This window comes from Portunus trituberculatus, chromosome 49 (assembly GCF_017591435.1).
Source record: "Portunus trituberculatus isolate SZX2019 chromosome 49, ASM1759143v1, whole genome shotgun sequence".
Lineage (NCBI taxonomy): Eukaryota > Metazoa > Arthropoda > Malacostraca > Decapoda > Portunidae > Portunus > Portunus trituberculatus.
The window spans coordinates 12,805,801-12,827,859 of NC_059303.1; the positions used below are offsets into that span (position 1 = coordinate 12,805,801).

Sequence of the window (22,059 nt, forward strand, 5' to 3'; positions counted from 1 at the left end):
GAAATACATGGGAGATAAAATCAGGTAAAAATATTAAGTGACAACTAAAGTATTAGTCGCCAGCGAGCGACGAGAGAGAGTCTGACAAATCCCCCGATTCCCTGACCCCCGTCCCGACTCACGAGCGAGTTTAGTTTCTCCTTAGCCTGGTCGGAGTAAGGTGCGCTGCCAGCCCTGCGCCATGGTGTGTGAGCCAGCATCGTGTAGACTCCGCTAGGACCTTGCGTCGCCACTTGCTCCGATGTGATGCGGCCGCAGGACAAGACAATGAGGCTCAAGATCCGTAATTTGGTGCAGCAGGCAGCCTTAGCTTGCGTGGGCCTGACTGTGTGTGTGTTAGTTCTCCAAAATTTAGCTCATAGCCTGCGTGATTCTACCGCGGCAGAGGAAAGGCCCCGCTCGCCCAAGTTCCTCCCCGTGCAGGCGTGGCCAGAGCGCGCCCCAAGGTCTCTAGGCAGAGACTATGAGGTGGCTGCCGCGGCGGGCGACTCCAACACTGTCCTGCGGGAGGGAGAACCCTCGGGAGGAAGGAGAGAAGAGGACCTGGAAAATGAAGAGGAGGCCAAACAGAGACGTCTTCTAAATACTTTAGTAGCAACGGCGACTGCCCAGCCCTCCACCAGCCTTGATGATCTCTTCATCACCGTCAAGACGACCCGAGGATTTCACCACACACGCCTAGACCTCATCCTCAAGACGTGGTTTACCCTGGCGCGGCAACAGGTGGGTCCTGCTACGCGCATACTCTGATGCTCGTAGAAATTCACTTAATAATCTAACTCGTTAACTTCTGTGAATTACCTACATGTGGTGTACTGTACTAAAATCTCACAATGAAATGCACCGACTGTCAAACGTTTAATTGTTGCCGCGACTGCATGCAATTGTCATCTATAGAACACCCACATGTAGACATGATTTGCAAGAAAGTCTGTCATGTTTCCATATATATACGTACATATGTACTTAATTGTCTTATTAAGTAGTACGTGAGTTGCCTTAGCACTTGCTAGAACGCACAGAATTCCAAGATGGGTTTACTCGTGTCAGATTCCGTTCACATGCACGCGTGAATGAAATGCTGGCGCTCGCCGGGTGATGGAGATATTCTGAAGTTTATGCAAGGGCGGTACGTGGGACGTATAAAAAACACTTAGCAGAAACGAGTTAAAGCGAAATGAAAGTGTGTGTGTGTGTTGTGGATGGAAGGAGTGGGTGGTGGTGGTGGCAGGGCGCGGGACAATCAGTGGTTAAGAGGAGGTGGAGTGAATCCTGAGGGTCGGGGTTTGTCCTTTGTTGTAGCTTATCACCTGCCGCTCGGCCGCACCGCTCACAGACAGCCGAGAGAGCTTCTTAAAGCCTAGATAACGCCGTGCTGGTGCTGCTGCTGCTGCTCCTCGTCTTTCACCTTGCACTCTGCCAGATTGTCTTTTGATTACATACTAAGTGCAGAGTGTGTAAGCGGTTCATTCTTAATCCATTACTTTAAGAATCCAATTAGACTTAAAGGAGCTGCCTTTATAGCTCATGTCTTATCTCGTGCACATATTTTTCCTTTGAATCTGCAATAAAATCATGTTTGTTACTGAATATTATACTTGTAAGAGTAACTTTATTCACTTCAATCAGGTGAAGAGATGTCTCACCTCACCTCCTACTTGTTAAACTTGCACACATTCTTTCCCCAAAAAAATAAACTTTGGAGAGTCATGCGTATGTTCTTTAATGGTCAATCTGCATCACCTCCACCTCTCTCTCTCTCTCTCTCTCTCTCTCTCTCTCTCTCTCTCTCTCTCTCTCTCTCTCTCTCACACACACACACACACACACACACACACACGCACACAATGCTAATGAGCCTCGTCCGTCGGCCTCTCCTGACCCGACGCCTCTCCACTCTTGACCTCAGCTAGAGGAGAGGTCAGGTCACCAAGGTCAGGAGGCCAGAGTTGGGACGGTGAGGTCAAGAGAGTCCAAAGGTGTTGTTGTTATTGTTGTTGTTGTTGTTGTTGTGTCTCAAATATTGAAGGATGAAGTGGAGGAATCGTAAATTGAGGGTTAAAGTAAATGATGATAGTAATTGTAGTATTAGTAATAAATAACAACAATAATGATAGAAAAGAAACTGCAACCATTATAATTTATGCAAGCGTCAAAACGAGAGAGAGAGAGAGAGAGAGAGAGAGAGAGAGAGAGAGAGCAGGGAGGAGGGGATCATCACGCACAATACATCACGGGGTTGCATACATTTGGTCAAAAGAGAGGGAGAAGGGATGAGAAATGAGAGGGAGGGAGAGGGATGGAGGAAAAAAGAGCAGGTGTTTGGAGGTAACTTTTTACACGCATGACGTCACAACTCCTCCCTCCATTCACCCCTCCCCCTCGTTCCTCCTCCTCCTCCTCCTCTTATGTGACATTGTGTTTGGTGTGACGTTGAGTGGAGAGAGAGAGAGAGAGAGAGTATATCCTCTTTAATCCTTGTTAAGAGTATCCCTTCCCCCCATGCCCCTTCTCACCTCTCCCCCTCTCCCCTCTCCCATTGGTGTGATTGCGTGATGGTGATTACAGTGATGGTCCAGTGACACCTCTGATTGAACTCTTCCTCTCTCTCTCTCTCTCTCTCTCTCTCTCTCTCTCTCTCTCTCTCTCTCTCTCTCTCTCTCTCTCATTTTCTCCCCTTCCTCCCTATCATCCCTCATTTCCCCTCACTGGTGCGTGTTTGTCCTACTCTCCCCTCATCAGTGACCCTCATCTCTCTCTCTCTCTCTCTCTCTCTCTCTCTCTCTCTCTCTCTCTCTCTCTCTCTCTGGCCGGATAATAGCGTGTCCGGATGATCCACTTAAACCAATAGATTACAATTACTGAGTAGCCACCGAGACTCCATGCGGGTGTGTGTGTGTGTTTGACCTGTATTCTGAAATGCTTTGCTCTCTCTCCATGGTTGCTTTTCTAGAGCACAGAGATGGCTAGCCCTGTCCCCAAGAGTGGTTATCCTGTTAATAATATACAAGTCATCAATCTGGCACTAGAACCGTAAAAACATCCTTTCAAATAAAATAAAATAAAGAACTGCAATTTCAACTACTTAACTACAGTCTTTTGAAAGTAATCAGGGTGCAGCGTAGCAAGGTTTCATAATATGACCGTGTGTGTGTGTGTGATTACCGGTGGATGGGGAGATGCGTCTGATTGACTGAAGTGGAGGCAGGTGGAGCGAGGGACGTAGGTGGGGGTGTGAATGGTGGAGGATGCCTTTGTATATGGGAAGGATGCAGGTGGAAGCGAATGCAGTGATTAGAGGTGATGGAGGGCGGCAGGGAGGAACAGTACTAGAGTGACAGGAAGAGACAGGGACAATAGGGGGAGGGAGGGACAGGGAGAAGCTGTGGTGATGATAGAGAACTGAGGACACACGGGTTGAGTGACGCTAGACACACACACACACACACACACACACACACACACACACACACACACACACACACACGGAGTAACGCGAGAGGCTGGGAATACATCTAGTTACGACCCTCACTCGTCTCAGCCACCAGACCAGATTCCGTCTCGCGCGCCTCCCTCCCCTATCCGCTTACTGAAATCTTAGCATCCACACGGCCCTTTTTGTAAGACCACGCACGGTACTCGTCACCGCCTTAACCTCAATTTATGGCTAGTAGGACCCAGGCGAAGACCAGATCCAGGCTACACGCAACGCAGTCATCCCGGGTCTAGGGGGCCTGTTGGACTACATCTGGGGTCTTTTGATGTGTGTATATGTACTACTGAGTGCACTGTAGGTTAAGTTTTCATTCCTCATTGTGTGCTTGCAGTAACATGATAGCTGTGTCGACGTTCATTTCGTATTTGTACTAGTGTTATTAAAGGTAGTTTTAGTTGTAGTTTTAGGGGCCTTATTTGAGTCATTCATTATTATTATTATTATTATTATTATTATTATTATTATTATTATTATTAATAATAGTAGTAGTAGTGGTAGTAGTAGTAATAATAATTCTTTTATCATTAATATTTTATGAAAGACGGTCTTTGGCTTATGCCGCAGAAAAACGAAAATCATTATAAAAAAGACTCTCTGGAGGTACCAGTACATAAATATTATTACTATTATGATATTTTTTTTGTAATGAGTAACACTATTCCGGTGATGATATGTCGTCAGTGTTGGCGGCGCTGCGTCACGCCACGCTGGGACACACACACACACACACACAGACGCCAGCGTGCATGTGTGGCTCACGTGGCAATTAGTCTTCATTAGAAGTGATCCGCGCTGCTCCCCGGCGAGCGCGGGAGGATCTGACGGTTTGTAGTGTTGTTTGTCACATGCAGGCAGAAAGAGAAGACAGAGTCTCGTCTCGGCGATGACCTTCTCTCCTGCTTACTTAACCTTTTCAAAGTCATCCTCGAATCAGAACGTCGTCGCAAAGTCGCCGCTCGATAAACCTGACCTTTTTCTTGCTACGCGGTACGAGGCGTGGTGGGGCGGGGCGCGGCGGCCGGAGCGGGGTAGATCAGGGCACGGGTGCTGGTGGGGGAGGGAAAACTCGTTCCCATGGGACAGGCCACACCCCGGGGCTGTGGGCACTCAGCCACTCCTGCTCACCCCGCCCTTTCATCCTCGAGTATTAAATAGGACCATTACATCCCTCTTTTGGAGCTCAGACCTCCTTCCTCACTGTGGATACTTTCCTGCTCCTTCATGGTGTGTGTGTGTGTGTGTGTGTGCGCTCTCGTTTCTGTGTCCTGTCGTCAGCTGTTCCCTGCCGCCAGCCACTATCTAATGGGATCATTGCATTTCCTTATTAGAAACTCAGGCCTTCTTAAGAGCACACTTTTTCCTATTACCGCATGGAACGTGTCTGCGTCGCTCCTTGCCAGGCCTCACCCTGCTCCTGCCGGTCTCATCACCACCACGCCGCCCTTCGGCTTCGTACCGCTGATTGGACCAACGCACCTCCACCTCCTGGAACACGGAACTCAACGCGACCCGTAAAAGTGACACTTTCTCACGGACTTATGGGTTTCGGGGGTTCGTCCACGGAGTCTCTTTCAGCCTCTCAGCCCTTTGCCCCTCGGAGAGAGCGTGGCGGCACAAAGGGGCGGCAGATGGCTGGCTGGCAGGTCGGCATTGTGGGCTGGAATGGAAGGCCGGGGGGCGGGAGGAGGGGATGAGGGAATTGAAGTCGCCTCAAAAATAATGTGTCCCGCCTTAAGATGAAGCTGGTGGGGTTATTAAAGGCTATTCTGGGCGTCAGGGGTGCGAGAGTTTTGCGTCTCGTGTGTGTGTGTGTGTGTGTGTGTGTGGCGGGGAATGGGGCGGGAGGGGTGTGTGGATTGTAAGCAGTGCAAGGTGGGTAATAAGATAAGGCTATGTAGTGATGAGTGGAGTGGGATGTGGACCGACCTTCCCTCTCTTTCTTGGGATGATGGTGGTAGTAGTTATAGTAGTCGTTATAGTAACAGTAACAGTATCACACCGCAATTAGCAACTTCCCTCCCTTCCTCACTCGCTCCGTCCCTCCCCACCACCAACCTTACCCTTCCTTTCCCTTCATCCCCCATCGTCCTGTATACAAATAAATCACATCCTTCCTCTTACGTCGTACCTCCTCGCGGCACCAAACACCGCATCGTTATCTCATTCACCACTTCTCCTTATCTCTTATCTGTTGGTGCTCAGATATCTCCAGTATTTTCATAAGAACGGGTGTGGCCAAGAAAAAATTTATTCAGCATTTTAAGAGTAGGTAGAGTGAAGTGGGGTGAGTCTGAGGTGCGTGATAAGGGGACCGCAGTTTACCCGGTGTGGTCATTCATCTTGTCTGTGTTACAAAGGCCACTGATAGAGGCGATCACGGGCCTTTGTAGAGACTCAGATTGCCAGCCAGCAGTAAACAATAGCGTCATCCACTGAGGGCCAAGGTTCTTACTCTTTTATTCTCCCGATACTCTCTCTCTCTCTCTCTCTCTCTCTCTCTCTCTCTCTCTCTCTCTCTCTCTCTCTGGTGTTTTTCTTGTCTCATTCTGCAGCTGACCTTCGTTCATTTGTCGCATTGTTGCTCGCCTCGCCTCATAACCTCATCCAGAAGTGTTTTTCCTTTCTTTTTTATTTCGTTTCTTCTATTTCTATCTGTGTCTGTTGGAAAGTTCATGAAGTGTATTGCGCATTTTCTTTATATATACATTAGTCTCACTTACTCTGCTCCTCCTCCTCCTCCTCCTACTCCTCCTACTCCTCCTCCTCCTCCTCCTTCTTTTCCCTCACGCGGAGTCTCGTATGATTCAAGGACTCAAGTGAAGGATTTTTATCTTTCCCTTCTCTCTCATACCATGCACGATGACATCAGCGGCTTAGAGGAGGAGACAGTTCATGCAGCGTTCATAGCTACACCACACCGAGCACTACATCACTCCTTCAATACAAACTTAATTAAAGAATAATGACAACGTGACGCAGCGCTTGGCAGAGAGAGAGAGAGAGAGAGAGAGAGAGAGAGAGAGAGAGAGCAGTCCTCCGATAACGACAAGGGAGGCAAGAGAGAGAGACCAAGGGCGAGAGGGATAAGCAAACAGGAACAAACAACGAGAGGATGTAGCAAGGGCGAGGAAAAGAAAAGTAGAGAGAGAGAGTGAGAGGAGAGGACAGCGTTTAGAGAGAGAGTGAGTGGGAGGACAAGTGAGAGGAAGAATGAATAATGAAAGGACATGTGGGAAGAAATAGGAGAGGGAATGGATGTTGTGGGAGGGAGAAGGAGAGAGAAAAGAAAGAGGGAATGAGTGTAGAGAAGAAGAGGATATACTTAAAGGGATAAATGACGTAGGAGGAAGAGATAAAGAGGACATACCGAGAGAGAACGAGTGATGTAAGAGGAAGCGAGAGAGAGAGAGAGAGAGAGAGAACTAACACAACACAACACAGCACAACACAGCAGCAGTAGTAGTGGTGTCGGGGCGCGAAGACACAGCTATTAGCGGCGGCCGTTCACACGTCGCGAGCGTTGGGCTGGCGGCGACTCTTGCTTAGGACGCTCGCGGCGGCACACATTTGCATCTGGAATGAGGGAGAGTGAGAGGTAATTGGGAGGGAGAGGAAGCACGAGGAGGAGGAAGAGGTGTGCTGGTAAAGGAGAGGGGGAGGAATGCTGGCGGAGAAGAACGAAGAGAGAGAGAGAGAGAGAGAGAGAGAGAGAGAGAGAGTATCACTGCACTGCCTCTTGTAACTCTACCATCCCGTATTTACCCCGTCGACCACAGTGATCCCGTCTCTCTCTCTCTCTCTCTCTCTCTCTCTCTCTCTCTCTCTCTACACATGAGGGTGGCTGCGGCTGGCTGGAGTAGTTTTTATAGTTGGTTACACAGCATGCAGTGGTATTTTGATCTTTTCCTGTTATGAGCAGTTGTAGTAGCAGTAGTATTAGTTGTGGTATTGGTAGTAGTGGTTGTTATTGTTGTTGTTGTTTTAATGCAGAATAGTAGTCAGTGCAATAATGTGATAAGTAGTAGTAGTTGTAGTAGATATTGTTCTAATAGTTATATAGTAGCCACAATAGAATGCTGGTTTGATATTAACTGTAGTAGTAGTAGTAGTAGTAGTAGTAGTAGTAGTAGTAGTAGTAGTAGTAGTAGTAGTAAAAGTGAGTAGTAGTAGTCGTTGGGCGTCGTTCAGCATGTCGGGCAGAAGCAGCCGTCGTGCCAATGCCCCGCCCATACTACCCGCCCCACGCCCCTGTATTGTGAGTGAATGAGCGACGGGAGGGGCAGGGAGAGAGAAAGAGAGAACGAGAAAAGGATGGGGGTTGGGCGAGGAGGTGGACGGGGGGATAAAACCTGAATAATATCAGGAGAATAAAGGAGAGAAGGGAGAGGAGGGAGAGGATTGCGTCTTGGTTGGTGGCCGCGTCCCCGACACAACACAAGCTGGCGGGCGGGTTGTGCTGAATTGCCTGAGTGGATATTGGATCCCAGCGGCTCCTCCTCCCGCCCGTGTGTGTGTATGCAAACAAACAGATGCAGGCGGCGTCGAGGAGGCGAGGCGAGGCAAGGTAGTCTGCTGGAGGTGCTGTAGGGGGCTCGTGTGTGTTTCACTGTTTGATCTGCTGCAGTCTCTGAGGAGACAGCCAGACGTTACGTTACCCTAGGGAACGAGCTCAGAGCTCATTATTTCCGATCTTCGGATAGGCCTGAGACCAGGCACACACCACACACCGGGACAACAAGGTCACAACTCCTCGATTTACATCCCGTACCTACTCACTGCTTGGTGAACAGGATCTACACGTGAAAGGAGACACACCACACTATCTCCACCCGGCCGGGGAATCGAACCCCGGTCCTCTGGCTTGTGAAGCCAGCGCTCTAACCACTGAGCTACCGGGCGTGTATGTATGTGTGTGTGTGTGTGGGTAAGAAGGCTGGTGTACTGTCTGTAGGCTGTGTGGTGCAGGGAGCGGGCAGGTTCTATAGCGTGCCAGTGGAGGGCAGGAGGGTGACGCGGGCTGCTGCAGGCACAAGACAGTCGCGTGCATGGAGGGAAGGTTCAGTGTGGCGTACTCTTGTCTGTTGGTGTTACTGTCGACCTTCCTGCCTCTCCTGCATAGCTAATGACTATTTGGGGCACCTGCTTTCTTACGTCTCTCTCTCTCTCTCTCTCTCTCTCTCTCTCTCTCTCTCTCTCTCTCTCTCTCTCTCTCTACTCTCTAATCTCTAATCTCTTCTTTCTCTTAATTGAGAAGGCAAAGCAGATGAAAGATCGCCTTCTCACTGGTGCTTCTCTTTCGTAGTGTGTAAAAGTACATCACACTCAGGGAAATTATATATATATAAAAAAACGTAATTGAAATCCTTGATAATTCCACCAGAGTCCATTATTAGTAGTCAAGATGAAGTTTCAGAAAAATATGAATCGTATCGTTGACCAGTGAGTCTTTAGAAGCGATGCCTTGAGTAATCTGAGAAGGGAAGCTGCGAGTGTGGGAGGCGATAACACAGGGAGCGAGCGAGGGAGGGAAGCTTACCTGTGTGTTGATCAAGGCTCTCCTCGCCCTTCACTGAGAGAGGAGGGAGATTATCGCGAGATACACCAGGAAGAGAGAGAGAGGGAGAGAGAGATGGTACCCGTGGGAGCAAAGATCTTGTCCTTATGTCTTCTATATTTTCATTCTCTCTCTCTCTCTCTCTCTCTCTCTCTCTCTCTCTCTCTCTCTCTCTCTCTCTCTCTCACGGTCATTGCCCTTTATCTCTGTTTTCTCTCTTTCTTTCACTTTTACTGTGTGTGTGTGTGTGTGTGTGTGTGTGTGTGTGTTACCAAGTGGCCTAGATGAATAATTACACATACACACACACACACACACACACACACACACGCTCAGTTTCCCAGGCTCTCTCGCGCTCTCTCTCTCTCTCTCCCTCCCTCTCACCCTCCCTCTCCCTCTCTCCCTTCTATTCACGTGCCGTCAACCGAGTGAGGACTGACTGGTGGTGACTGGCGACGTATTGTTGGCCACGGCGTCATCTCTCCTCCTCCTCCTCCTCCTCCTCCTCCTCCTCCTCCTCCTCCTACCATAAGGTTAGCGTGATAACATGCCCCACTGGACAGATTGTGTGGCAGTAAGAGGAGGGAGGGTGGCTCTCTCTCTCTCTCTCTCTCTCTCTCTCTCTCTCTCTCTCTCTCTCAGTGTCGGAGTCTCGAATTATTTGAATGTGGAATATTTCATGCATGACTAGTCTTGCGTACAGGGTGAGGCAAAAATTAAACTTGTATTGTGCTGCTTCACCACTTCCTCTGCCACTTCACCTACTACTACTACTACTACTACTACTACTATTGGTGCTGCTACTACTATCATCACCACCACAGTTACTAATATCATCACTGCTTTCACTTATTATTATTATGATTTTTAAGTCAGTGCCGTGAGTAGTAATTGTAATTGTAGTCGTTCATATAGCAGGTGTCCCGTAGAGGTAGTAGTGGTAGTAGTAGTAGTGGTGATGGTGAGGTAGTAGTAGTAGTAGTAGTAGTAGTAGTAGAAGTGTAATTGAAACCAGCAACACAGACGTTTAATTGTACTTTGCATATTGAGAGAGAGAGAGAGAGAGAGAGAGAGAGATTTCGTAGAGAGCACTGTTGAAACTCGAGGCGTTAAAAAGCCGAGCTGGTATCAGGCACCGAACTCAACAGTTGTTCGTCGCCGCGGGGGGATCGAGACCCTGTGAATTTGATCCTTCCTCTGTTGTTAGTTCCCACACTCCCTGAGCCCCCGTGCCCTCCTCCGCACCCTCCTCCTCCTCCTCCTCCTCCTCCTCCTCCTCCTCCTCCTCCTCCTCCTCTTGCTCACCCCTTCCCATTCCTTCCAGATGAGATTTTAAGTGTCTTGTTATTGTGTTTGTGTGATAAGTGTTAATTGGCCGTCTCGCTGACGTGTTATTGTTATCGTTGGTAACAGAAGTAGTTGTAGTTGTTGTGGTGGTTGTAGTAGCAGTAGTAGTAGTTTGTTGTTTTTATTGTCACTGCTACTGCTATTTTTATCACCGCTACTACTACTGCTACTACTTACTAGTACTGTTGTTACTTCTACTACTACTATTACTACTACTACTACTACTACTACTACTACTACTACTACTACTACTACTACTACCACCACTACTACTACCACTACTACTACTACTACTACTACTACCACCACCACCACCACCACCACCACCACCACCACCACCACCACCACCACCACCACCACCACCACCACCACCACCACCACCACTACTACTACTACTACTACTACTACTACTACTACTATCAACACCACCACCACTACTACTACTACTACTACTACTACTACTACTACTACTACATTCCCGCCTCGTAAGTTCTCAGGTCTCAGTGTTGTCTTGGTACACTAATCGTCCCGTTCTCCCATCCTGCCTCGACACAAACAGCAAATGGTTCCTTCCTTTTATTCCCCAGCAAATAGGAAATCTGAGCAAATATTTGTGGTGTGTTATCCCACCCACGCTTCCCTCCCATTCCCTTTCCCTCCCCTTCCCTTCTCTTCCCTTTCCTCTCCTTGCCCGTGTCCCTTTCTCTCATATCCCTTCTCTCCCTCTGTCCCCTTCTTTCTCCCTCCTTCTCTTCCTTCCCTCTGTCCTGCCTTTTCTCTATTATTCTATTTTTATCTGTAGTTTATTCACCTGATCTCTTTGTTGTCTTCCTTGTTCTTCGTTGTTCTTTATATCTTCCGCTTCTTCTTTCCCTTTAGTTTCATATTTTCCTATATTTTCTGTTTCAATTTTCAGCGATCGTCTTTTCCTCTCCTTCCTTCGGTCTTTTTTGGGGATGAGACATTCTTCCTTCTCTCGTTTTAACTATTTTTATCTTGTATTTGTTTTACTTTTTTTCAGTAAACCTTCCTGCTTACAGTCTTCCTCCTTTCTTCATCCTTCAGTAGCATGTTCTCCCTGTCTCGCCTCCCCAGAGAGAGAGAGAGAGAGAGAACAAAACAGGACTTCTTCAGTATTATGTGTGAGTCTTGTGACCACGAAAGCCCAGTAGACCACCACCACCACTGACCGCTGACCACCACCACCACCACCCCAGCCGCCGCCTCCGCCGCCGCCCTGTCTCACCTGCACGACAAAGACATCGCCCTCGCCACTGCTCACCTCAAACTCATTAACGCCTTCACTCTGCCTTCGCCGCCGGAATGAGGTTGTTACTCTCTCGTCTGCCTTCCAATCTCCCTTTTCTTTTTCTCAGTCTTCCAATCTTTTTCTGTCTCTGGTTCATGGTAATACATTTGTAGTTCGGCTAGTTTTGGTTTTATACGCCTTTATTTTCTTCATCACCGTCTTCTTTTTTTAAATCTGTTCTTTTTTTGCTGTCCTTTGATACATGTAAAGTAATTTTATTCCCTTATCGCCCTGAGAAATGATCGGCATGACTTTGCTTTCGTTAGTTGAATCAGTCATGTAAGCAAAGACAGCTCAGAAGACTCATATCCGTCACTGGTTTTCTTTCCGTTTCATCTCGTGTGTCTTTGCGTCCATCATACGAGTAACTCTCCCCGCACTGTGCTAATCTCAATGCGTGCACGACCCACACTTTGTTGAGTGAAAACAATGCAACGTCCCCATAACTCACAGCGACGCGGATACGAACACAGAACACAACACACCGGAAATCCTTATCGCCTGGTGAAATGTCTCTTATCGAAGGGTTGGTTGTGTTCGTGGGATCTGCTTTTCATAAACTTCTCACAGTAACATCATCTCCCCACCTGCTCACAACCTTCTCACCGTAACATTATCTCTCAACCTGCGTGTCGAGATACCCAGACAACAGGAGGAGGTGTTGGTGAGTTACAGGACAGCCCCGTGGATGGTAAAATATCACTTCGCCTCCCACAGCAATACATAAGCAGGCCAACAAAACAAGGCAGGCCGGTAATAACATCCCTGGTACACTCCACATAAAACATTCACAATCTCCAGTCACATTAACCTTCTTGCTCCTCCTCCTCCTCCTCCTCCTCCTCACAATACTCACATAGGCCTCGAAAGGAAAGAAAGAGAGAAAACACGCTAATTACATACACGTGATCCATAAATTGGTCCAGTGTGGGTCTGTGGCGTGACGGTCCAGCCAAAGGACGTTTACAAACAATTTAACTGGAGGCAGGTGGGCGGCGGCGGCGGCGACGATGGTGGTGGTGGTGGTGGTGGGCGAGGGTCGAGTGACTCCTCAAGTGGGCGGGAGGACTCGATTGGGGACAAGCCTATATTTACCGCCCCGTCGGCCCGTCACCCTACACTGTAACGGCCCGTGGGGGTGCTTGGGAACGCCGGGGTTTAGGGACTTTGGGATCTGGGGACTGACAGGGGGCGGGGATCTTGAACTGACGGGGAGTGGAGCAGGAGACAGGCCGCTGGGGAGGAAGATTAGGTGAGGGAGTGCTGGAGTGTTAATGAGATGGGTGTCCTCGTGGGGAAGTGAATGGCGTGTCTCCAACTGTCTCCAGAAAACACTTTGCTTCTAATTCTGAATACTTGTCTGGTTAGTCCTTCATTTGTGTGTTTCTGTAGTGGTCCATGGCTTCTTTTCTTCAGTTTTCATGTTTCTTTAGTAAATAACATTCCTTCGTTCAGTAAAGTACCACCAACATCACTCCCTGCCGCTCCTTTTTTCCCTACGATCTTAAGAAAACACTTTGCTTCTCCGATTATAATGTTTCCTTCGTAAATAATCCTATCGTGGTGTACTTTCATTGTCGCTCCTTTCCTTCCGTACAATCTCCAGAAAATACTTCCCCAATATTCTCTTACATTTCCTTCATAAATCATCCTTCGTATCACCAACATCCTTCCTTTTGTTACAACACTTTCCTTCGTCACTCACTTCTTTCCCTTCTTATTCCTTTAATTTCTCACGTTCCCTTCGTAAATAATCTTCCTTCGTATCACCACCATCCCTCCTTTGCAACACTTCCCCTCGTCACTCTTCTCCTTCCCTCCTCATTCAACGGGCACAGCGTGAGATGGCCTGGAGCAGTGAGCGGAGGGAGCCTTCACATGACAGCCCAGGGAGGGACTTTTATGAGACGTCTGAGGAAGGGAGGAGGAGGAGGAGGAGGAAGACTACGGGAGACATCTGAGAGGGGAACTTCAGACATGTGGGAGAGGCGCGGGTCCCTCTGGCTAATCGGGGGTGGTGGTGCAATCCTGACGGCGAGAGGGGATGGTGGAAAGTAGGGAAGCCTCTCGTGTGGGTCCTCGCAGGTCAGAAAAGTGACGAGTGTGTTATTAAATTTCAAGACAAGGGTAAGGGGCGCGGCTTACCCCACCTGGCGTTCCCAAGGCCTCTGTGGTCGTGAGATAATGTACTCTTTCAATACCGTCATCACCTTTATCTTGTCTGTCTTCCGCTGTAGTTCCCACTGGGCCTTTTACGTATTAACTCTTAGTAACAAAGGAATGATTAAATATACTCTCAATAATAATACTCACTCTTTCATATTGTTCTCTTTCAATATCGTCATCAGCTTTACTTTTTACGTATTAACTCAGAGTAACGAAGGAATGAATAAATGTACTCTCAATTATGATAGAATATACTACTCTTTCATAATGTACTCTTTCAATATCGTCATCAGCTTTACCTTAATTGTCTTTCGTTGTAGTTCCCTCTGGGCCTTCTACTCTGATGATGGAATGAATAAATCTAACCGTCAGCTCATGTCCTATATTCTGAAACGCTTTGCTCTCTAACCATAACTATTTTTTAGGCCACATATATTATTAACCTAGTTCTCAAGACCGTATATGTAGTGAATAATGTCGAATTCCTGTTAATCTGTCACTAGCACCACAAAAACACCCTTGAGAACACGTGTGACTTCAACTAGAAGCTTCTGAATGCATTGGAGGTGAGTCGCAGAAATGTCGCTCCTCGTTCTGGCGGTAGTTGATAGAGTTCAGCCTCGAGTCAAGTGTTCAAGTCCTCATCAGCGTCCGAGACCCTCATGTCACTCCTCGACTTCCACACACAGATGAGCTTTTTTTGCCCCGCCATCTGCTGTGCCTCTCATTATCCTCTCAGACCATAACACTTCGTATCATCTTCTTACACAACAGTTTTTTTAGTTTTTTCCCTCCGTCCATGTGTTCTCTGTTTCTCGCTATTCTCTACAGCCATATTTCTTTTATTTCCACTTGAGAAGGTAATTTACTAGTATTTTCTTGGGCAATTACAGTTAATATGAGATTTTTTTGTACATTGCTGTTGTGTTTCTCTCACTGCTACTCTGTTATGGCCACTGAGATGACTTTTCCCCCTTCGCTGCTTCCCATCATCCTCACACGTGTTCGCCAGCGTCGTCTTGTCTCGCTGACGCTTTCCCACCAAACCAGCGTCTCGCCACGCCACGCCAAACGCCACCTCACTTCTCAAACCCTCATCATGTCTCCTGCTTGCCCTTCCTCTTAGCTTAGTAAGGGAAACTACATATAAAACTTTCCCCTCAATTCTATCTAACCCATTCATAACCTCCTTACTCCTCTCTCTCTCTCTCTCTCTCTCTCTCTCTCTCTCTCTCTCTCTCTCTCTCATTTCGCTTCTCTACATAACGTCTTTCCTTCAGTCTCCCACAGCTCTCCTCCACACTTCCCTCCCTCTCATCTAATCCACTCACCACTCTCTCTCTCTCTCTCTCTCTCTCTCTCTCTCTCTCTCTCTCTCCACATCTTTCCTACAGAACGCCTCCTCTCCTTCCCTCCCTCCCTCTCCCACTCACTCACCACCACTACCTCCCCTCTCCTTCCCTTTCCACACACCACAGATCCCTCACCTCCCAGTTCCTCCTATTTCCTATCGCTCTCCCGCCTTCCCTCTGCCCGGCCGCCCCTCCACGTGGTCCCAGCCTCAGTATCCCCGGGGCACGAAGTCCTTGTTGGTGGATAATTGCAAGGTAGCGTGGTGTGATTGTAAGGACGGCCGCGTAAATCAAGGGTCGCCTCTCTCGTGGTCATTCCTCGGTCAGGTTGGATTCGGGAAATTGATGGTGATTGCCTCTCTCTGCCAGGTGGTGGTGGTGGTGGTGGTTAATTACAGGTGTTTGCAGGTGATTGTGGTGGTGTATATGGTGGTGGGATTGGGTGTTGGGTGTCGTTGTGGTGGGATTGGGAGGTTCGTGTGTGTGTGTGTGTGTGTGTGGTGGTGTTGTTGGTGAAGGTTCTTGCTGGGTGGGTAGTGGTGGTGGTGGTGGTTGTAGCAGAGAAGGTTTGTTTGTTCAGTAATAGTTATGACGCGGAGGGAGGAAAGGTCAGAGGTGTGGTGGTGGTGGTGGTGGTGCCTCGCCGTGCTACCACCTTTCTATGATAAACAGGTCATCACCACCACCACCAGTCACTCGAATAGCTTCTGCCTGGCACTTCAGACTCAAGATGAAACTGTACATTTATTTAAAGCGATACGCGTTTTAAGGTGTCATTTCGATTCTAGCGACAGATTAGCAACATTTCTGCATTGTTAACAGGAGAAACACTCTTGAAGACACTGCTAGTCATCTCTGAGGCCTCAAACAGTCGTGGTCGCCGGGCCGGCCACTCTCAGGCAGCAAGGCGCAGTTACTTGGCCGCGGCAGTGACTCGCTGATTAAGAACTCCCGCCGGCCAGCGCAAGAGTGACGTGCGTGGCAAGTAATGCAGGCTGGGAGCGGGTCAAGGGTGAGGGCAGCGGGTGAGCGGCGGCCGACGGCAGCCATTCCACCAAAACAAACACACGCCACGTGAAACGAACCTTGGCAGCAGGTGAAGATTGACCGCTAGACCGACAGATGCGCAGATAGACGGTACTGCTGCGGGGGAAATATTATTGTAGTACAGTACACACGGAGAAGAGAGTGTGAGGAAGTATATATAAGGTGTACCACACGTCTGTTATGCTTCTCGACTTTGTATGAGGACCATTAGTACAGTACACAGGGGATGAAAGGCAGTACAGGGAAGAGTATAGGTGTCCCAAACGTCTAAGGAGTATACCTACTTGTTATGTTTCCTGTCTTTGTATGATACAGCGACTCGTATGTGGCATGTGTTTATAACTGTTGTAACACATGCAAACAACACCTCGAGGAGATGAGACACAATAGAAGGAAAAATATACGACAAAGAGAGTAAGAAGGAAGAAAATATATAAATAAGATAAGTGAATAAAATAAAACCGTGACTGTAGCATCGGAGAACAACAGACTCACTACAATATGAGACAAAGAAAGTGCTGACATGAATCTATCCACATGTTAATTAATCTCTTACGACAACAGCCTCGCTTCACTTCTCAGCTACACCACTGACTGCCCTGCCCTGCCCTGCCCTGCCCTACCATGCCTGTGTAACATCAACCAAGACCAAGAAACTTCACAACTAAATCTATCAATCTTAGTTAATTCCTTACAACAACAACAACAGCCTTGCATCACTTCACAGCCACACGATGAATCAACAGCAATGCATCACAACATACACACACGTCGTTCTGCTTACATAGCGTTGAAACTAAAGATAAAACTCTGCTAAGTGAAGCGTGTGGCGTGTTGTTGACAGGCGGAGCGGCAAGTCAGCAGATCCTTGAGGCCATAACGTGGGCAAATGTTTCCAGAAGGTGAGGGAGGGAAAAAATATCAGCGAAAAACATCTTCAGGTAGCAGAGAGGAGCGCGTCGAGGATGTAAACTGTGGCCAGAGGAGGAGGAGGATAAGGAGACTGGTGGTGGAGTGGTGATGGGGCGGAGATAATGTGGTAGGAGGGAGGTGAGTGGGGGCGAGTGAGTGGTGTGGTGGGGAAGGACAGGAGAGGGAGGGAGTGTTATAAGATCTGCCAGGAATCTACTAACAAGTGTGTCTCTTTCTCCACAGACCTGGTTCTTCACGGATGTTGAGGATGAGGAGTACCAGAGGAAGACAGGTGAGACGCACGAACGCACATACACAGAGAGAGAGAGAGAGAGCAGTCGTCGTCAATACTTTTCAGAGTACAAGACGATGAAATAACAAACATGAATATCAGTGACATAATATTTCTTTAGATTTTTACCTAACATACACACACACACACACACACACACACACACACACACACACACACACACGGTTTATTTACACAATCTTGATCAAACATTACTCCTGCTCTGTTATCACTTACCTCCGCCGTCTGTGATAAGCCTCTCTCTCTCTCTCTCTCTCTCTCTCTCTCTCTCTCTCTCTCTCTCTCTCTCTCTCTCTCTCTTCAGCCACTCTCATTCACACCTTCCCACATCCAGAATCTCTCTCTCTCTCTCTCTCTCTCTCTCTCTCTCTCTCTCTCTCTCTCTTCCTCTCTCTCTCTCTCTCTCTCTCACCACTTCCTGTCACCACCGCATCTGTTAGCTGTCATCATCACCCACCTCCTCCCTCCTCCTCCTCCTCCTCCTCCTCCTCCTCCTCCTCCTCCTCCTCCTCCCTTCTTTCTCTGTCCCACCTGACCCTCTCTTCCTTCTCCACCATCCCCTCTTCCCCTCCTCACTTCCTTTGGTTCTTCTCCTCTTCACCTCCTCCTCCTCCTCCTCCTCCTCCTCCTCCTCCTCCTCCTCCTCCTCCTCCTCCTCCTCCTCCTTCTCCTCCTCCTCCTCTTGTTTACTCCTTAGAGCCATTCTCCTCTCCTTTCTTCATACCAGCTGTCCCTCCTTCCCTCCTCCCCTCTCTCCTCCCCTTCTTCCTTCCCTCCCTCCCTCCCTCCTCCCTGTCACCTCTTACACATACCTCTCTCCCTTTTTGCCTAACACACCCACACTCCTCCTCCTCTTCCTTCTCCTCTTCCTCCTCCTCCTCCTCCTCCTCCTCCTCCTCCTCCTCCTCCTCCTCCTCCTCCTCCTCCTCCTCCACTCATCTTGCTTTATTATTCTTTGCACTCATAATTTTCCTTCCCCTTCTCTATTCTTCTCCTTCATGTTCTCATTTCTCTTCTCTCCTCTTCCTCCTCCTCTCCTGCAATTTTCCTTTCTCTTTTTGTTTATTTCTCCTTGGTTTCTCACATCCTAGTTATTATTTCTCCCTTCTCTCGCGTTCCTCTCCTTCCCCTTTTCTTTTTTTTTCTCTTATTTCATCTTCTCGTTCCGTATCGTGCCTCCCCATTGTCCCTCTCCCTCCTCTTCTCTTGGCCACTCCCTCTTCATTCCTTCTCTTCTTGCTATCATTTCTTCCCTTCTCTCCCATTTCCTACTTCCCCCGTCTCCTCTACCCATTACTTTCTCCTTCACGACCATGCCTACTCCTTCCTCCCCCTTCCCTACTTCTCCCCACTCATCTCCCCATCACTTGCCTCTCCCTCGTCGCCTCACGCCAGTAACAACGCCAATTAGTTAACAGCCACCCTCCTCTCTGCCTCTCCCTCCCCCAGGCGGACACCTCATCAACACTAACTGCTCGGCGTCCCACAACAGGCGTGCGCTCTGCTGCAAGATGGCTGCGGAGTTTGATGCTTTTCTGCAGTCTGACAAAAGGTAAGGGAGTAATGTGCTGTGTCTCTTGTGGTTCTTTCATTAGAGTTTAGTTATTCGAAGTTTAACAGGAGGTAAGAGAGTAATGTGTTGTTTTTCTTGTGTTACTTTTCATTTGGGGTTTTGATATTAGATGTTTGATGAGAGGTAAGAGAGTAATGTGTTATTATTCTTGTGGTTCTTCATTGGAGTTTTGATATTCGAAGTCTGGCGAGAGATGAGAGATTAATGTGTTGTTTCTCCTATGGTTCTTTCATTGGGTATTCATGTGTTAGAAATCTGCTGTTTTCATTCACCACCCCAAGGTCAGCCAAGATGTAAGGACACAAGATTTAATTTATGCAGTCGTGGTTGAATTTTAGGACTTGATACTTGTTTAGCGTCCTTCACTTGGTCAAAAAGGAGGAATGTAATAAAGATTAGCGGTTTCACTTATGTAGTTCTCCCAGTTATTCCTTTATGGACAAACTTTCATGGTCAAACTTTGGGACTTGATATCGTATGCGCATCTTGTCCTCATTCTCTGTCCCTGCTGGAGTGCAAGGAACATTCAAGGACATTCACCGTGTTTTTTCTCTTCTTTCTTTCTTTCTTCCCCTTCCTTAATTCAGTAAGGTGGGCGGGAGAGGAGCTCGAGTTACCTCCAGGGCGGGAAGAAGCAGCCAGTGTTGTGGAGTTAGGGGGCGTCTGTTTGTTGTGTTGGGGGTGGTGGCGATGATGGTGGCGGCGCAGGTGTGGCTTGTCAAGGAGGGAAGATTAGTGGTGCAGCGTCGGGAGAGAAGAGGAGAGCTGGAGGGGAGGCAGATGAGAATAGAGGCAATCTTAAGAGTGTTCTACAATTATTAATAGCGGGAACTCCTTAAATAACCTTACTAATTACCTTTGTAACCTTGAAAATAGTCGTGGTGAAAGGGCAAAGCAATTCTGAACTCGACCTGCAGTGTAAAGGAAAAGGAGGCGATGGGGAGGGCGGGGGGAGGGGAAGGACAATGAAGGAGGGATGGCAAGCAACGAAGCAAGTACGAGCAGGTGAGAGCGTTCCGGGTAGGTATGATGGAAATGGCTTGATTACATTACACTCTTGATAACCTAAAGCTGCACATCCTCCTTCCTCCTTCCTCCTTCCTCCTTCTCTCCTTCCTGAGCTAAATGAGCCCAAGTAACAAGCCGCAAGTGACACAGGTGCGAGGTGCCACTTACGGAACTAATAAGTGTCGGCCCGCTGGTGTGTGTGTGTGTGTGTGTGTGGCTGGAAGATCAGTAGAGCCAGTTTAGAGGAAGAGACAAAGTAATATTGGCTGCACAAGTGACAGATTAACAGGATTTCTACATAATTAGGAGTAAGGGCACTCTTGGAACCTCGTTTTTTAATATTATACATTGCCTTTGAGGGCGGCGGTAAGACAGCGGGGAATACTGAGCAGTGCGTGACGAAGCCGAGGCCGGGGATGGAGTTGGGAGACGGTCAGGCTGCGGTGGTTGCCTCTGGGCGCACCTCAGGCAGAGATGAACAATGACACAGCCGCTGCCTCGCCGCCCTCGCCACCTGTGCACGCCCTGCCCTCCCACTCAGGGCTTTTACAAAGGACCACCACAACCACCAACGAATCTTAGAATATTGCTGCTTTCATTTCACTATGCTACTCAACATTGATTGCTAGTGTGAGAGTAATTCACCGCGGTACATAATATGAGCAAAGAGTGTTAGTTTAGCTGATAGTAGTTAGCATTAAAGGAAATTTGCCACAGTATGCGTCGAGTAGGAGCAAGCACAAGCAATCTACTCCACCAGTTTTTCGTTAGTATTTTCACAGCTCCCTCCTGCTCAGGCTTGATGGGACGGTGTGATGCAACTCTAGAATATGAATCAAAATAATACCTTCACTACGGCGTCGTTCTCTGTAAACACAGGCAACCAAAGCAAACTCTCTCGCCATTTTTACTATTATTTTTTTTTTATAATGTCGTGGCCTATAGCGCCTGTAGGTAACTTGAAGAGAATTGGAAGTGCTGTTAAGCTTCTACCCATTAATGGTGCAGACAATTTTATTTATAATGTTGGGCATGTTAGGCCCATATCACCACCGAAGTGCATCTTTGGTGTAACCACCTAGAACCTGGACATCATGGTGACATGTAGGTAACTTTAAACCACTCAACAAATGGCATAGCTTCAAGGCCATACTTGGTGGGATTCGAACGTACGCGTGGATGTCTGCCCAATCCCACGCAGCAATCTATTAACACTACTTTCGCTCTGGTCGTTTATAATGTTTTAAGATGAGTTTTCTAAAGGACTTTTTTTTTCCTCGTCACTTGACCTTGGAAGAATAACACTGGCAGCGAAAGAAGCGATGGAACAGTCTAAAGCCTTGGCCACTGTAGTTTTATTTTTGTTCTGCAAAATCATGCAGGAATCCGTGCAAAAAATAGGAGGTACTTTGTGATTAGCATTCAAAAGGGCGACGGTTGTGAGAGCATTTGGGTGTGGCGGAGTGGCGTGTGTATAGCGGAGGTGTAGACACTGTGTGGACACGTGTTGATCACCACCCACCCGGCTGTGTCCTGCAGGTGCATGATGGAGATCCGTATCCTGAAACATTCCTTTCACCACCTCCACTATGGTACCTCCAACAGGCTGAGGTGCTCCATGGGGTTGGCATCTGAACAGCTTGGTAACTCGGAGGCTGTTGCGCAGAAATGTTTCTCTCTCTCTCTCTCTCTCTCTCTCTCTCTCTCTCTCTCTCTCTCTCTCTCTCTCTCTCTCTCTCAAGACAATGCAGGGTAGACGCCGGCTCACCACGACCCGCTTTCCTTCTACAGGTGGTGGTGTCACTTCGACGACGACAACTACGTCAATGTGGGCCAACTGGTGACGACCCTGGCGGACTACGACCCCCTGCACGACTGGTACCTCGGCAAGCCCTCCATCCGTGCCCCGCTAGAGATCATAAACAGGGACAACGTTTCGGTGAGAGAGAGAGAGAGAGAGAGAGAGAGAGAGAGAGAGAGAT

The 22,059-nt window shown here is 48.2% G+C and overlaps 1 protein-coding gene across 1 annotated transcript in view; it reads left to right on the top strand.

Annotated features, from left to right (window-relative positions):
• The first annotated feature begins 125 nt into the window (after positions 1-125).
• The window catches only part of LOC123499121 (fringe glycosyltransferase-like), a 28,067-nt gene continuing 6,133 nt past the window's right edge, over positions 126-22,059 (top strand). Inside the window, exons 1-4 of the mRNA XM_045246757.1 lie at positions 126-723; positions 17,427-17,475; positions 18,946-19,048; positions 21,869-22,016. Of these exons, the coding sequence (XP_045102692.1) occupies positions 247-723; positions 17,427-17,475; positions 18,946-19,048; positions 21,869-22,016 (777 nt within the window). The 5' untranslated portion in view covers positions 126-246. The remainder of the gene's footprint in view (positions 724-17,426; positions 17,476-18,945; positions 19,049-21,868; positions 22,017-22,059) is intronic.